Source organism: Octodon degus, unplaced genomic scaffold, assembly GCF_000260255.1.
Source record: "Octodon degus isolate 3935 unplaced genomic scaffold, OctDeg1.0 scaffold00037, whole genome shotgun sequence".
NCBI lineage: Eukaryota > Metazoa > Chordata > Mammalia > Rodentia > Octodontidae > Octodon > Octodon degus.
This window is the reverse complement of record NW_004524613.1, coordinates 3,806,451-3,822,569: the sequence shown is the minus strand read 5'-3', so window position 1 is coordinate 3,822,569 and position 16,119 is coordinate 3,806,451. Positions and strand designations below refer to the sequence as shown.

At 44.8% G+C, this 16,119-nt stretch overlaps 1 protein-coding gene across 1 annotated transcript in view; it reads right to left on the bottom strand.

Annotated features, from left to right (window-relative positions):
• The window catches only part of LOC101562436 (vomeromodulin-like), a 15,132-nt gene extending 1,430 nt beyond the window's left edge, over window positions 1–13,702 (bottom strand). Inside the window, exons 1-12 of the mRNA XM_023714916.1 lie at window positions 13,403–13,702; window positions 10,983–11,454; window positions 9,270–9,371; window positions 7,839–7,994; window positions 6,871–6,955; window positions 6,444–6,501; window positions 5,488–5,558; window positions 4,125–4,271; window positions 3,031–3,156; window positions 2,664–2,731; window positions 2,098–2,128; window positions 542–602 (exon numbers count right to left, since the gene is read on the bottom strand). Of these exons, the coding sequence (XP_023570684.1) occupies window positions 542–602; window positions 2,098–2,128; window positions 2,664–2,731; window positions 3,031–3,156; window positions 4,125–4,271; window positions 5,488–5,558; window positions 6,444–6,501; window positions 6,871–6,955; window positions 7,839–7,994; window positions 9,270–9,371; window positions 10,983–11,454; window positions 13,403–13,670 (1,645 nt within the window). The 5' untranslated portion in view covers window positions 13,671–13,702. The remainder of the gene's footprint in view (window positions 1–541; window positions 603–2,097; window positions 2,129–2,663; window positions 2,732–3,030; window positions 3,157–4,124; window positions 4,272–5,487; window positions 5,559–6,443; window positions 6,502–6,870; window positions 6,956–7,838; window positions 7,995–9,269; window positions 9,372–10,982; window positions 11,455–13,402) is intronic.
• Between the last annotated feature and the right edge of the window lie 2,417 nt (window positions 13,703–16,119).

Sequence of the window (16,119 nt, the reverse complement as noted above, 5' to 3'; positions counted from 1 at the left end):
CCCCCAGCACCACATGCCAGCCAGCCCCGCCCCCTGGTGGGCTGAGGTGGCCACACACACACAAAACAAACAAACAAACAAACAAACAAACAAACAAACAAATAAAGAATTGTCAGACCCCTAATGTCTGTGTGACTAGGTGATCTGAGTCCATGTTTCTTTTCTTTTATTTAGTTATTTATTTATTTTTTTGCAGAACCGGGGATTGAACTCAGGCCCTTGCATTTGCCAGGGAAGTGCTTAGTCCACTGAGCCATCTCCCCGGCCCCCATGTTTCTTTTAAATGGCATGATGGTATTGGTCCCCAAAACATCTTGTAGACTAGATTTCTTTAAGAGTCATACAGAAGGTATTTTGATTTGATTTTTATTTTTACCGTCTGAAGATGATATCTCCGTGTCTGGAAGAAAGATGCTGTGATCTAGATGGTTCTGGATGGTCTCGTACTCGCTACTGCAGTACTGTGCAGTGTGATTCACACCCCGGGGCCCTCTCCTGTGACACTGGCTCTCCCAGTGTCTGGCTTATGAACCCCACATACCTTTCAACCCAGTAAAGAGCAACTTCTGAGCTTTGAGCAGCAGTTCTTTGACCACATCCTTCTGCAGAGATGGGAAGAAAATTTTCATCAAAACTCCTAGCAAAGCACTGCAGCCAGGAAAAGCAGTCTTAGAGACTGTGTACCTGCAGCATTTTTCTACTAAAAAGTTATGTTCTGGACAAAGCCAGGAGGTGGACCTCAACCCACCCCAGGCCACTAAATCATTAGGAGTTTCAGTGACCTTCAGTACCTGTTGTTGCTTTAGGTGGCTTTGTAAACAGAGGTTTTGTGAGTTCCTGCTACGTGTCAGGCACCCCTGGAGGTACAGCAGGGCAGCTCTGTGCCTTCAGCACAAACACCAAGTTTGGTGGTGGCTAGGGCTGCTGCCTCTTTTGTACTGGCTGTGAGACCTGCCCAGAACTGGGTCCTCCTTGCTGGTGCTTTCCTTCCCTTCCCTCTCCCTGCACTGCTGTCTCCTGCTTCCCCAGAGTTCAAGTTGCCAATTCTTTGCACATCGAGTTCCACACTTGCTATGTGTGCTCAAGTCCTCCTCCTCCTCCTTTCACTACTGAGTTTAGGCACAATTTTGATTAAATCTCCTCTATATCTTCCAGTTGATGCTCTTTCCATTCTGTCTTCGTAACAATTTGGAAACTTTTTGCATAAATGTCTTTGTCTCCTGCTGGGGGTTGCTTCCACTGGGCACAGAGCTTGGTATATCCTATAGCTGCCTGGTGAGGTTGAGACAAAGGGAACACCAGGCTTGAGATATCTCCATGGTGTACTTGGCTAACTCATTATCACAGGGCTGACATAGGGGACCCAGGTTCCAAACCCGGAATCATAAGGTTGTTTACCTCTGGGCTAAGGCTTCAATCTCTTGATAACTTTTGCTTGATTTCTGTGTGTCTATATGTATCCTTTCAGCCCACACAGTGGCCTGTCACTTTCCAGAACTGGGCACCATGTTACTATTTCAGGTGACACTTATAAGGCCAGGCACATAGTAATGTTCAGTAAACACTTGTTGAATTAAGGAATAACAGGTCAAGATCAGATGTATGAAAGATGAGTTTGGTTGGTGACCCTTCTGTCAGTTTCACCTCTGTTGCTGGAGAAGGGGACTTGGAGCCTGGAGCCTGGCCCCTGGGCTCTGCCCTCTCTCTCTGCTCTTTTTTCTCCTGGGCTTTTCCCTAGTTGTGTCTGTGCTTGCCTCACAGAATTTACTCAGTCTGAAGAGCCTGGGTAGAAAAACCTCACTGGGAGCTGAGGCCACAGGAAGCTGGCTATATTTATGAGAGGCCCTTGCAAACAGTCTGATTAAATGTAGGTCGTCTTCTCTTGTTTCCACTGGCTCCCCAGGCCTGTTGGCATATCAGAACATCCAGGGTGCTACAGAAGGGAGATTCCAGGCCAGGCAGTGACTAAGTGTGGCAGCTGGGTTGGAGGTTGTCTGTGATCTAGGCTTCTTCTTCTCAGAGTCCCTGTGTCACTCACCATATGGCATTATTTTTTATATACTATAGGTGAATATGTTGAAAACTACATCAACTTACTAATTCAGGAGGCTTCACAGTGTGCTCAGATCTGTCAGGAAACAAATACAGAGAACTATTAGGCCCATATGAAAAATACAACTCAGTCGGAGAATTTATCATTTCACGTGCTTCTAAGGGAAAGTCAGTTATAAATCAGGGACTTCTCATTTGAGAGGGCAAACTTAAGATGAAGTTTAAAGAGGCTGAGTATATTTTTCTGATTTCCTTGTAATAGACAAGTATTTCCTGAGCCTTATGCATTATTGTGCTCATGTATAGGTAGGCTTTTCTGTATTATATTACATTTAAACATTTTTTAAAAAATGTATTTAGTACAGGGTCTCATTACACAGATCAGAGTTGTGATCCTTCCTGTTTTTCAGCCTCTCAGGTGCTGCACCACCATGCCCAGTCTCAATCCATGTCTCAGTGTGCCCTGGGGGCGGGGCCAGCACAGCAGGCTGGGGATCGTACCAGGGCCCCTGCGTCTGCCTAAGCAGGTGCTTTAATTGGCTGAGCTATCTGGTCAGCCCTGTATTATATTACATTGACAACAGAATTATATAGTCAGTCATAGGCAGTACCTTAAAGATTCAATGTTTACTATCATTTTGCCACTTGAAATCTTGCCAGTGAGTTTGATGACTAAGACCTGGAATAAAGTGCATATGCATTAAAATACAACACCTTGATCTGAATACTCAGAAAACATGACACACCATGAGATGACCAACATGCTTCCAGTTCAGGGCCAGAGTGAGGCCTGCCTGCTCTCCTTCTAGGCCAGAGGGCTTGCTCTACTTTCTCCTTGGGGGCTGAGCTGCAGAGTGGCTGCTCACTTTTCCTAATGACACCCAGAAACTCAGGGTTTGGAAGCAGCTCATTGCATTCAACGCTGTTCCTTGAAATTCCTTCTCATGGCTCAGTTTCTCTTCATTTCTCAGTACTTACCGATTCTGCCTTAGCAAAGATCTCACCGTTGCTCTTAATGGTAGTCCAGTAAACAATCCGGATGCTGTTACTGTCTGGCTGAAAGTTGATGGATGTCTTGGTGATGCTTGCCTCCATGTTACCTGACTGTGGTAAAGATGTTGTCCATTAGAGTGTGGAGAGGAAGAAGGACTACAGATACTGTGTTATCATTCATAGTGGGGACTTAGTGATCCTCTAGCTGAGAGAGCTGGCAAAGCTGTGATAGCCACACAGGTGAGGCCAACTTCCCAATATCTTCTTTTGTCTCATTTGTTTCCTTGGAGGGATGGGGGCATGTAACATGTCACTGTAAGCCTTGTGAAATGCTAAACTGTTTTTCTCTGTGGCCTTGTGGGCAGGACAGCTCTGTGTTGAACTGTCAGGGACAATCTGATAAGAACATATTGCATGTTGCTTCAACCTGGGTCTGGCACTTCAATCCCTGGTGTGCCATGCTGGCCCTGCTCCTGGGGCACACTGAGATGGTGACCGAGACTGGGCATAGTGGTGTGTGCCTGTAATCCCAGTGCTTGGGAGGCTGAAAACAGTAGGATCACTATGAGTCCAATCTGTGTAGTGAGACCCTTTACACCCTGTACTAAATAAATAAAAAAGAATATTTCTATCAAAATTCTGTTGTGAGAATAAAATGACATTATGTTATGATGCTCACCTAAATATCTGATACACAGGTAGTCTTCAAAAAGTGTTGCCAGGAGTAGAGGCCCGTGACTGTAACCCCAGAAACTTGGAAGACTGAGGCAGGTTTGCAAGTTTGAGGAAAGCTTGGGCAACTTAGCAAGATCCTTTCTCAAAAATTTAAAAAAGGCTGGAGCTATAGATTAGTGTACCTATGAGGCTCCTGGTTTAATCATCATGTAGTGAAGAAATATTTTACTGTTTTCTACTGATGGAAACATCTGATCATTAAGGGAAAAATGTGTATCTATGGCACTGATCAGATTGATCTCCGGAAGAATGTTCAGAATCCATCTGCATTCCCACCTTCTCACTCCCAGAGGCTGGCTGATGCACAAGCAGAGCTGTGCCGGGGCCACAGAGATGATGCTCACCTTGATGGAGCTCTGCTTGGCATGGTGCTTCACAATTATCTTGACCATTGTGCTGGACATAACTAAGGAAACATTGGCATCTTTAGGATGTGGAGTGAGACAACCTCCAGGCACAGGGACTCCTGTTTTGTCAAAGAGGGCTGTAACCTAGGGAGAGAAAAACAAAAAAGTTGGTAAGTCTGGGAGACAAGGCCGAAGCCAAGGCCTTTGGAGGGCTGGCTGGAAAGGTGAAGGGCAAGCTGGCCTGGTGAGTGTTGCATGGGGTGGGCATGGCAGGGACTGGCGCTTGACCTCCTGGCTGTGCTGTGTCACTGCAGGGAGAGGCAGGTTTGTGGTGACTTGATAATGGCCCCCATATAGGGCAGTTTGGAGCAGTCTAGCCTCTAATTTTCTAAGAAAGCCACAAATCATTATTCTCCAGGAAAATCCCCCATTTACTTGTAGATTCCAGGAAAGTATGTCTGAATTCACAATCCTTTTTTTTTTTTTTTTTTAATTCCTATCTATTTTTCCAACACAGAGGTCCTGGATCCTTCCTTCCTTTCCACCCTTAAAAGCTCATCTTGCCAAGAAATTATTTCCTGGATAGTTTGCCTCCATTTATCAGTCTCTTTTTTGGTATGCAGTCTCTGCTCTGCTTATAAACTTCAAGCATCCTATGGTGGGAGAGTTGGAAAATTGAGATAAGTGGGAAGAAAACAGATTCCCACCTAACATCACTGATATGCTTGCATGGTTCATTTTTATTATACTTTGTAAAATTAATAATACCTGCATAGCATTTCTACATACTGTGCCTACAAACTTTAAACATTTGGATTGGTCTTACCCTTAGCTTTGCTACTTCCTTTTAGTTTTTTCTAACCTCATCACAAATCATGTTTTTTTTTTTTTTTTTTTTCTTTTCTTCTTCAATGTACCTAGGTTGCTTCAGATGGGCTTACAGCTAAGTCTAAATCTAACTCTAACATGTTACCTGTTGGCTGCACTATTTTCTCATTTTGCCCTCCACGGAGGTGCAGAGGGTAGCTGGAAAGAGTTGATGCTCTCTGTGTTGTTGTAGATTGTCTTTTGAGCATCTAGACCTGTGCTGAGAAGTTCCTAACGGTGAAGACATGACTGTCTTTGTCAGCATGCCTCTCAGGACACTGGCTATGGGATTTAAAGGAACAGAACACAGGGCTGGAGCTGGGGGATGGCCCTCAGGTGTTGCCGAGCAAGCTTTGGAAATTGAGTCTTGGTTCCAGGGGTGGTGGTCTGAGAGGGGGTGATAGTTGGTTTGTCTTGTCCTGATCCATTTTATGAGATCAGCTGGGCCACCAGGCTTTGCTCAGAACCCATCATAAGGACAAAGGACACTTACACAGTAGAGGATTGAAATGCCTTCTGGGGAGGTCCTTGAAGAGCTTATGTGGAACTGGAATAAGCCAGTGGCTGCAGGTGAGAGGAGAGAGAGAAACAGAGAACACAGTCATTTCTAGTAGCCATTGTGCCCCATTTCTGTGCCTGGCACCTCCCTCCCAACTGGTACCAATGTGGATAGCTCCCACTCTCCAGGTTCCAAGCAGAAAGCCAGGACCCTTGCTGGTGGCTCCTTCTGATCTGGCAGGGTGCTGTGGGAAGGAAACTGGCCAGGTTTGGCATTTGTGTCCAGAACGTCCATGGAGTGGAAGAGATTTGCTGCTCTGTGACTTGGCAGATGATTTCCTGCCTCAAGTGTCTTTTTAAAAAAAATTTATTTATTTTATTTATTTATATTGTGTGTGTGTGTGTGTGTGTCTGGCCAGCTCAGCCCACCAGGGGGCGAGGCTGGCTGGCATGTGGTGCTGGGGGATTGAACTGTGGTCCCTGTGCTTTGCTAAACTTGTTCTAAGTAGGTGCTTTAGACTACTGAGCCATCTCACCAGCCCCTCAAGTGTCTTGTAGTTGCCGACCCACCATGTCCTATCATTCCCACCTCTTAGCATGTGTGTGAGAATTTTGAGGAATTTCTTGACTCTCAGGCTCCCTCCCAGTGGAGAAGGTTAGGACTGCTCTTTGCTTAGGCTCTGGCCAGGGATGTACTTCGTGGGCTGGGGACCTAGGACTGGGGCTGGGGAGCTCCATGGACTCCTGGGGAGAATTTTGTTCTCTTCCCTTCCTGGAAACTAAGTTAAAATGGCCTAGGAGAAAGTAATGAGCTGAGACATCTCTCTCCTGAGGGCTGAGTGGGAGGTCTCTCTTGCTCTGATCCACCCCCACCCCCCAGTGGTCTGCCTTGAGGAGCGCCTGCTGCTTCTTCACTGCTGTGGGCTTCCCCAGGGGGTTGTTTGTACTCACAGGTTTTGCACTCATTGAAGTCAGTGAGAACAATGGCACAGGACTCTGAGTTGTCCATCTATGAAGTAATTATCTGTGAGCTTTGTCAAGGAAGTCCACCTAGGCTGTTCTTAGCCTGTCTTTTTTTTTTTTTTTTTTTTTTAATACTTGCCCTTTTACTTTCCTCTGTTCTATTTTCTTGGCCTCTTTTTTGTCGTCTGTTCCACCCTCCATTCCAACCCCAGCTTGAGACATTGCCAGGCTTGCCTGTGGGCAAGTTGGGCGAGAGAGACTACTAGTCCCCTAGCGTGGGGACCCCAGAGAAGTTGGTGCTGAATTCCTGAGTCTCTCCTAGCATCAGGCCCTTTCTGAGGCAAGGGCTCCTCCTTGTCTTTCCCCAGTGATGTGGGCCTCCAAGGGGGTGCCCTCCCCATTTCCCAGGACTTACCTTCTCCTGTAACTCTACTGAAAACATTTGAGGGACGATGTCCTTCAAGGGCAGAGGCAAAGAAAAAGGCGCAGTGTCTGTGATTCTAGGAAAGATGCATGTGCAGAAAACAGCATGATTCTTCTGTTTCTAGATTTCCCTAAACATTAGGCAGATGGATGCATGACTGAAAAGGTGCTAATGACGTCCTGCTGCTTCATCTGTATTGCACCTGAGCCTTTTCATCTTCATTAGTACACCTTAAAGATGACATTGAGATACCTGACAGAATGACTAGAGCACAGGTGTCCATGCAGCAGCCCCTCTGGAGGAATTCACTTCTTCCATACCTGTGCATGCTGTTGGGTAGACTTGCCTTTGACTTTGTTTGTTGTGGTTGGGTACAGAAGTTAATGACTGACAAGTTACTGGTTGAAGAAAAGATAGTGCATATTCATGAGGGAATACTAGGGAGTCGTAAAGAACGAAGCTGTTCATATACCTGATGAAATCTACTCCCAGCTTTTTTTTCTTTTTTCTGGTAGTGGGGCCAGCTGGCACCAGGCAAATGCTCTGTTACTGAGCTGTATACTCAGCCAACAGCTGTGTTTCATTTTTTTTTTTTTTTCTGTGTTTCATTTTTGTGTGGAACAATAGGAGTTCAGAAAGAGCTTGGATCTGAGAATAGTTAGCTAGTTGACAGTTACAGCTTGGAGAAAGACTTTTTACTCTATGACCTTTTTTAAAAAAGAACTCAGGTGAATGTATTGCTTATGAAAAGAAAAAACCCCAAACCCCCCAAAACCTGAAGTACAGTTAACAAGTAGAATGAAGAGCAGGTGAGAGAAGGCTGTTCTCAATTTTAAGCAGAGGCCCTTCTCTGGGCCTGTGCTGTAGCTGTATTAGATCAGCTTATCTCTGAGGGTGGTGATGTGGGACATCCTGGCACACAGAAAACATGATCGAGAAAATGAGAAAAATGCTCTTACGTTTTTAATATCTGAAGGGTCACTTCGTCGACATGGACCTTTGTTTCCTCAATATCAAGGCTGACACACTGGGTGTTGTTTGTGGAAATAACAGCGTGCAGAGATATATTCAAGTGCACTTGAAATCCCAGTACGGTGATGATGGGTCCGGCCACACTGTGAAAGCAAGATGCAGGAGAAGCTGGGCTTGGCTTCAAGGCGAGGCACAGGTCAGTTGTAAGGCATGTTGGGGATCAGCCTCACATACTTGATAATTAATATATTTGTTAACTGGAGAGAGGAAATAGCTGATCCTTTTTAGCCCTCATGTCTAAGGCTGGTCAGGTTTTGGCCATAAGAACCCAGAGCTGGGCTCATGGTTGTCAGTCAATAATGTTGGACAGAAAACGCTGCTCTAGACAGGTTATAGGCCATCTGTGGACGGTACAAGGCTGTCTGTTACGGGTTCACTTTACGCCAAGCACTCAGGCTTTCTGTTGTGTGAGCAACAGAGTGAGAAGCTCCTCAAGGGACAGAGCCTGTCTTAAAGTGGGAGGTTTTGGAGAAGACTTATGATTCTGACACTGCATATAGTAGTGTCACAGATGTTGAGCGTGAAGGTAGCCTGCCTGGGTTGAAACTCTCCCTGTCACTTCTGTGCCCTAGCTATGTGATTATGAGCAAAGGTAATTGTCTTAAAAAAAAAAAAAAGGTAATTGTGTTTACTAGTCTGCAATGGTTTCCAGTCTGGAAACAGCACTGCTTTTCTGGTATGGGGGTTGAGCAACTTTCATGAGACTCTCGCTAGTTAGGATAGTGGCAGGACACTGTCCAGGACACTCTCACTGTGCCAGGACAGGGAGAGGCACCAGTGTTGTGTGTCTGAGTCCACTGATGCACCTCTTCCCAGTGGAGAGGCCCTGTCCCTCTGATGTCTTCGATGTGCCCACAGCTTCCACTGTTAACACGTGCCTCCCTCACATGTTCTTGCTTCCTGAGGATAGCGACCAACTTTAGTCTCCTTTGGGCCCATATAGAGCCAGACCCAGAGTGGTATTTTTTAACCCCGCGTCAGATAGATGACTGGATGGATGAATGCATGCAGGAATGTTTAAATTCTCTGAGGCCATTTCAGTCCTCTCTGTTTTCCTACCCCTAGAACACAGAATGGCCTGATTCTCCACACAGCCCAGAGTATGTAGAAAGTACATTTCACATAAAGGCAGTGTAGAAGTCACAATAGGATTTGCTTTCTGCCCTTGTTACCCAGGTGTGAGCTTGTGCAGATTTCTCATGAACATCTTTGTTTACACCATTGGAGGATGAAGCTCTCGGTGTATGGTAGCCTACTCCTCCCCATGCAGCTGTATCCTCTTAACCTAGCTCTTGGACACTGGATCTTGCAGCCCCAGTTCTGGGTGATCCAGGGGACTGTTGTGGCAGCAGGCTTACCCTTCTCCACCTATGGTAGCAATACTTCTAGCCATGATGTCAATCCCATCACCCGTCACAGTTGAATTAATGTCCTTTGTCTCCACGTTTTGAATAGTTAATCTGCAAAGTGGCAGCATCAAGAGTCAGTTCTAGGCCTGGGGATATAGCTCAGGAAAATAAGCGCTTGCTTGGCAAGTGCAGAGTCCTGAGTTCAATCCCCGGTACCACACACACACACACACACACACACACACACACACACAGCAATGTGTTAATTATTGAAACCATCCTACTAATTTGATTTGAAACTGTCTCATTGCTATGTTTTTATCAATAAAATTATGGAAAAAAAAAGAAATAAGGAAGCAAAAAAAAAAAAAAAGTCAGTTCTGGCTCAAGAAATCACCTGGACTGTGGGAGAAATACTTTTTTTTTCTTTTTTTAATATGAATTTAAAATTTTTTTTTTTTTTTTTTTTTTTTTTTTTTTTTTTTTTTTTTTTTTTTTTTGAGTGGAACTGGGGATTGAACTCAGGCCCTTGCACTTGCCAGGGAAGAGCTTATTCCTCTGAGCCATCTCCCTGGCCCCCGAGAGAAATACTTTTGCAACAACCAATTAAACCTACTATGCCAATCCACCATTCATTCTTTTGATTTATCTTATTTGCAACTAAAATGCAAAACTGAGTCAAAAATTACAGAAGTTAATAAAAATGTTTTCATATTCCTTTGATCTCTTATTTCTTTTACCCACTCAGTTCTTTAAGCTCAAAAAATCTTTTTTTATACTTTAAATTTTTTTTTTTTTTAGACACAATCTTACTTAGTAGTTCAGGCTGGCCTTGAACTCACTATATAGCTCCGGCTGGCTTCAAACCCATAGCAATCTTTTTGCCTCCACCTCCTAAGTGCTGAGATTACAGGCATATGCCACTATGCTCATTATGAACTCAAGAAATCTTAATGGGTTTCTGGGTCTGGTGGCACATGCTTGTAATCATATCACTCTGAGAGGCATGAGGATCTAAAATTTGAACCCAACCTAGTCAACTTTGTGACTTAGTGGTACCTGGTCCCAAAAATAAATAAAATAAAAATGGAAAAAAAAAAAAGAAAAGAAAATGAAAAGTAAACCACATGAAAACCTCAAAATAAACAGGAAAAAAAATAAAAAAAAATAAAAATGGACTAGGGATGTAGCTCAGTGTTTAATCAAGGCCCTTGATTCAATCCCCAATACTGTTGCCCTGTTTGTTTTTGGTCTTTGTTGATTTTACTGTATTTTTTGGTTGAGTTGTTTTTAAGGGAAAGTTTTTTTTTGGATTTGGTGCTGAGGACCAAATCCAGGGCTTCCCACTTGCTAGGCAAGCATTCTACTGCTGAGCCAAAACCCCAGCTCCTCAAACCCCAACACTGAAGGAAAAAAACCAAAAAAACAAATACCAAAACCTTCATGGTATTTCCTCCTGAGAGGGCACAAGTTGTTGCTTTGTGAAAAGGTGCGGGATGATTTTGTGGGGATTGTTGGAGTTTGAATGTGAGCGTCTTAAATCAGATGATGATGATGATGATGATGATGATTTTGCAGTAGGAGAGATCAAACTCAGGACCTTGTGCTTGCTAGCCAGGCACTTAGGCTGCTGAGCCATCTTCCCAGCCCAATAAACAGATTTTTTTTTTTTTTTTTTTTTTTTTTTGGTATGGAAATACTTAAGGTCAAGGAAGCACTTACCCCAGCAATAACTGTTTTAGGTCAAGGCTTCCCAGAGCACCTTTGAGTGCATCGGTGGCTTCTGATGGCAGCATATTCTTTACTTTTTCCATAGCAGAATCTTTGAGGTTCTTAGCATTTTCAGCCACATCATTCAAGGGCTGGGGAACATGGAGATCGGCACTACCAAGGAGCCCTTTTACAGAACCTTGGCCTCCTACAGAGGCTAGCAGGCTGCCCATACCCAGGTTTTCAGCAGTTTCACCAACTTTGGAGGGGGATGGGAGCTTTGAAGACTTGCCACTCTTGTCGTCCATGCCTAGGATACCACCAAGGCCGCCACCTCCCATTTCTAAGAGTGAATTGATATCTAGCAGTTCCATCAGGCCATTGTTTCCCATCATGTCTAACACCGTCCCAAGCACTCCGACCATGTTAACCTCCTTACACTTCACCAGCCTCTCAATTTCCGGGTGTATAGTGGCATTCAGATCTGAAAAAGATTGAGACAAGTTCCTGCTGCTGTCTGCTGCCTACTTAGCTCAGCCTCCTGGGAGCTGACCCTTCTGAATTGTGAGGCATATATGAACCATGTATTATGCCTACTGGAGAGATCCATCTCTGCTCTTGGCCCACTCCCAGGGCTGCCTGTGTCCCCCTGTTAAGGCTTACATTTGCACCTACACTGGGCCCAGCCTGATGTTGAGCATGTTGTATCTCAAGTGATTTGAGCATACCGTGAAGGAATCTAGATTGGGTTTTGATCTCTGCAGTTCAGGCCCCAGGGTCTGCCCTATCCCTCAGCAGCTGGGTGGCCTAGGCCAGGGTCTTTGTGGTCTTGGAGCTCAGTCTTTGCACTTGTCTAGGAGCTAGTAGCAGGAACTTCTGTATGGGCTGCAGGTGGAGATGGTGGTGGATTGCAAATGCTGTGTAAGGTAGGAGGCAGCTGGAGAGATGATCATGGAACTGACAGATCTGGACTTTTTCTTTCTCTATTCTTGTGATGTCACCCAAGTCCTTTCCCTCTCTAGGCTTCATTTTCTCCTTGTGTGTCACTGGGAAGTGCTGTCATCTGGTCAAGGTGCCAGAAGACGCCCCCTCCCTGCATGAGCTCGTTCTCCTGTGCATTGATCTCTTCAGGACAGGATGGGTGCTGATCATGTATTTCCCTCCCTCTGGGCCATGTCTAGACAGGGATAAGTATATCTCAGGTGCTTGTGGGAAGGGATGGAGGGCAGTCCTCAGCTTTAAAGAGCTGCAAAGTCACCAGGGTTCTATCCTACTGTGCTCTTCTTGGTGGTCTTCATAAATAGTCAGCCTTGCTGGCCTTGGGGATGGATGAAGTGCATTGGAAAGAGGGGCTGCATTTATTGCCCATCTGAGGAACACTTGGAGGGTCCCCTAACAGAAGCCCTCATGAAGCCAAGTGGGTTGCAGGAGCTGCAGCCTTTGTGCTGCTTCCCTTGCTGAGAGCTCTGTGTTCAGGAGAGTCTGCCTGTGTGGGGTGATATGGTCACATCTCAATCCCAGGCTTATGTGGATTGTTGGAACTTTTTAATTAAAACATGAACAAATCACCTCCCAAACATACACTTGAGGGACAGGTAGGTCACCTATTCTGAAAACCTTAGAATATGTAGTACAATCTGTTATATTGATGAGGAATAGTTGTATGTTGGGCCTACGAACATATATCTTAGTAGCATAGCATGCACCCCACGTACACAAAGCCTTAGGCTTGATCCTCAGTATAGCCAAACAACAACAACAACAACAACAACATATCCATATATCTGTGTATCTCTGTCTGTCTGTGGCTGTGTCTCTGTCTTTTATTCCCCTCTGTGTGGGTCAAAGGGGCAGAGAAGAAGAAGAACTATGTAGGCTAGGAGTCTGGGAATGGACAGGACCTCCAGCCCCATGGTTAGGTTTATTCCTTAATCTGTGTTGGGTCATGAGTATTTGCTCTTTTCATCCTTTAACATTTTTCTAAACACCTGAAAGAGCAGCTAACAGTGACCATCACCAAATTGCTGCATGATATGTGCAGAGGTGTTCTCTTACCCCTGTGTGAAACTTTCCTACACTGAAAGTATTTTGTAACAAGAAAGGATGGTGGTAAGAGCTAAACATGTATTCCTCCAGAGGCCAAGTGTGGCTAATGGAGATGTGGGTCTGACCTCTGGCCACTGTGGTTTCTCTCTATTGTCCTGTCCTAGGCCATGGATTTAGATGACTACTAAGTGAGCTGTGAGGGCTTTTCTGCTGACCTTCCATTGTCAATGAACCCTTCCCTCTTCCAGTTTCCCAGATGGAGTCCCTTCTTCATCAAGCCTTTAGTTCCAGAGTTCCTGTACTTTTAGTCCAGGATTAGGACTCATGCATCCCTTCTACAAGCTCCTAAGGCATGCTGGGGTATAGGCAAAGCCATTATTACTTACATTCATTGAGTTTCCCAGAAGATAGGAAGTACTTGGAGGCAGGTGCGCACTGTCCTTCTGGGGTCTCAGATGGCTGTTTGCCGGGTGGAGAGCCATTTTGGATTGAGTAACTTCTGAAATCCCGTTTGGGTGGCAGGGGAAGAACAATAGATTCTACACGGGGCACAGCAAGTACTGAAGGAAGACTTTCTACTGGAGATTCATTTAGCATTTCAACTGCTCCAGCTTGTGTGGCCAGCATGATGGCCAGGGCCCATAGTGTCCACATCCTGGTGGCTGACACCTGCAAAGAAGGGCTTTGTTTGACACATATTCACTGTGGGTTGAAGGGCCAGCATGTATGCTTGTATAGAACAGCTTCCTGGCTGTTAGAGGAGGTGGACTTTCACAGGCAGACCCTAGAGTCTGAACATTGTGTTCACAGGAACACATTCCACTATATGTCCTAAGGAAGGAGCCCTTTTCTATTTTTATTTTAACTTCACAATAATGTCCTCTAAGCACTGGTTACAGCTCTTAGGCACAGTCCGTGAACTGCTCAGTGGCCTGACTCCTTCGGTTACACATTCTTGCCACCTACCTCATCAACAGCCTCTGCACTGTCTTCATCACTGCTTGAGAGTGGAAAATGTGAAATTCCACAGCAACAGTCTCAGGTCTACTTTTTACTGCTGTGTATTGAATAGTATCTGCTTAGCAGGTGCCAGCTGAGTAGGCACTGGTCAAGTGTACTAAGCGCCTGGGGTTCTGCAAGACTTTCTGGGCATTAGCTCCCATCATTCCTTCTATTTCACCTCAGGTCTAAATGTGCAGGCAGAGGGCTGGGTACAGGCAGTGTGCAGCAAGGCCCTGTGTGAGGTGCGCTGGTAATGTCTGGAGATCTGCCGACTCCTCATGCTCACTCTTCTCTCATCATGATTCTCATCAAGTTTTACCTTCTTACATTTAGAATAATGAAAAAAAGGAAAAACATTTAGAATAATGAGGAGGCTTGAGTACGTAACATGTTCCTGAAAGAAGGGAATTCTCTCTGGAATTCCTCACTGGTTCTCTCTCTCTCTCTCTCTCTCTCTCTCTCTCTCTCTCTCTCTCTCTCTGTCTCTGTCTCTCTCTCTCTCTCTTTGAGATAGGGTCTCACTGTGCAGTTTAGGCTGGCCTTGAACTTATTTATATAGCCCAGGGTGGCTTTCAACTCACAGTGATCATCCTGCCTCAATCTCCCAAATGCTGGGATTATAGGCATGCACCACCATGCCTAGATACTTCTTGCCTTTCTTAACCAATCAAATTCTCTCTCTCTCTCTCTCTCTCTCTCTCTCTCTCTCTCTCTCTCTCTCTCTCTCGTTTTTGTGTTTTAGGGAAGGGTCTACAGTGTGTTCAGGGTTTCACTATTAGATCGGACTTACAGTGATCCACCTGTTTACAGCCTCCCAAGAGCTGGGATTATAGGTGTGTGCCACCACACCCGGTCTCAATTGTTGTCTCAGCATTCCTTGGGCTGGCACTGCAGGCCTGGGGATCTAACCCCTGGCCCCTGCATCTGCTTGCAGGTGCTTTAATCTGCTGAGCCATTTGTCCAGTCCTACCAATCAAGTTTTATAAAATCGGGGTTGTGACTCTTTGCTCTTACCTTTGTGAAAGTTGTCAGAATTAACGTGGAGTCATTTTTGGTCAAGTTACATACACCAAAAGTAAGTGCATGAAACTGAGAGGTTATCAAGGAGATGATCTCATGCATGCGTGCCTGATAACAAGAACTTGTCACAACCTCCCACAGAAGCCACTGCAACCTTACACTAAAGATACTTCAGGGTGGGACATGGTGGCACACACCTGTAAACCCAATACTCTGTAAGGCTGAGGCAGGAGGATTCCAAGTTCAAACTCATGTTGGGCAACTTAGTGACTTACTGAGACCCTGTCTCAAAACCAAAAATAAGAATAGGCTGGGGCTGCCGCTCAGTGTAAAGCCCTGGGTTCAATCTCTACTCACCCCTTCCTTAAACAAGCAAACAAACAAACAGACAGAGACTTCTTGTGGTCATTTACCTAGCAGTTGTTTAACCTTGGACTACAGCCACTTTCATTATTAATTTATCACTGCTTCAGAGCATTTTATGCGATCCTCTTCTGTTTGCTTTTGCAAACATCTCCTTAGTCAAGTACAGTGGCACATGCCTGTGGGAGGCTTAGACAGGAGGAGTATCACAAGTTGGAGCCAGCTTGGGCTACATAGTGAGTTCAAGGCCAGCCTGAGCTACACAACAAGACCCTGTCTCAAACAACACTCTCAAATAAATAAAAAAATGTCCTTACTCTAATCTCCTTAAATGCATTCATAGTTTACTATGGCCAGTGTATCCTCAGTAGTATGCAATCCTATTTTAAGATAAATTTAACCTTTAGTGAATCTTTCTGATTGTTATTTAGGTTGATACCAAGCATAAGCATTAATAAAAGCAAGTCATCTGTTGTCAGCACCAAAAAGAGGGTAGTGATGGCATAAATAGGAGTCAATGACAATTCATCACTTTGAATAAATTAATCTTTTTGAATAAACCTAATCCTCTTTAAAAAATTGGATTTTTCATTTTTCTCTCATCTGTGAGGAATTTGAACTGTATGTCATATGATATCTAAACATTCTTTAATGGGAAAAAATCTTATACCTAGGAATGAGTTGATAGCAATATTGTTAAAGTTTGGCAGAACAGAAC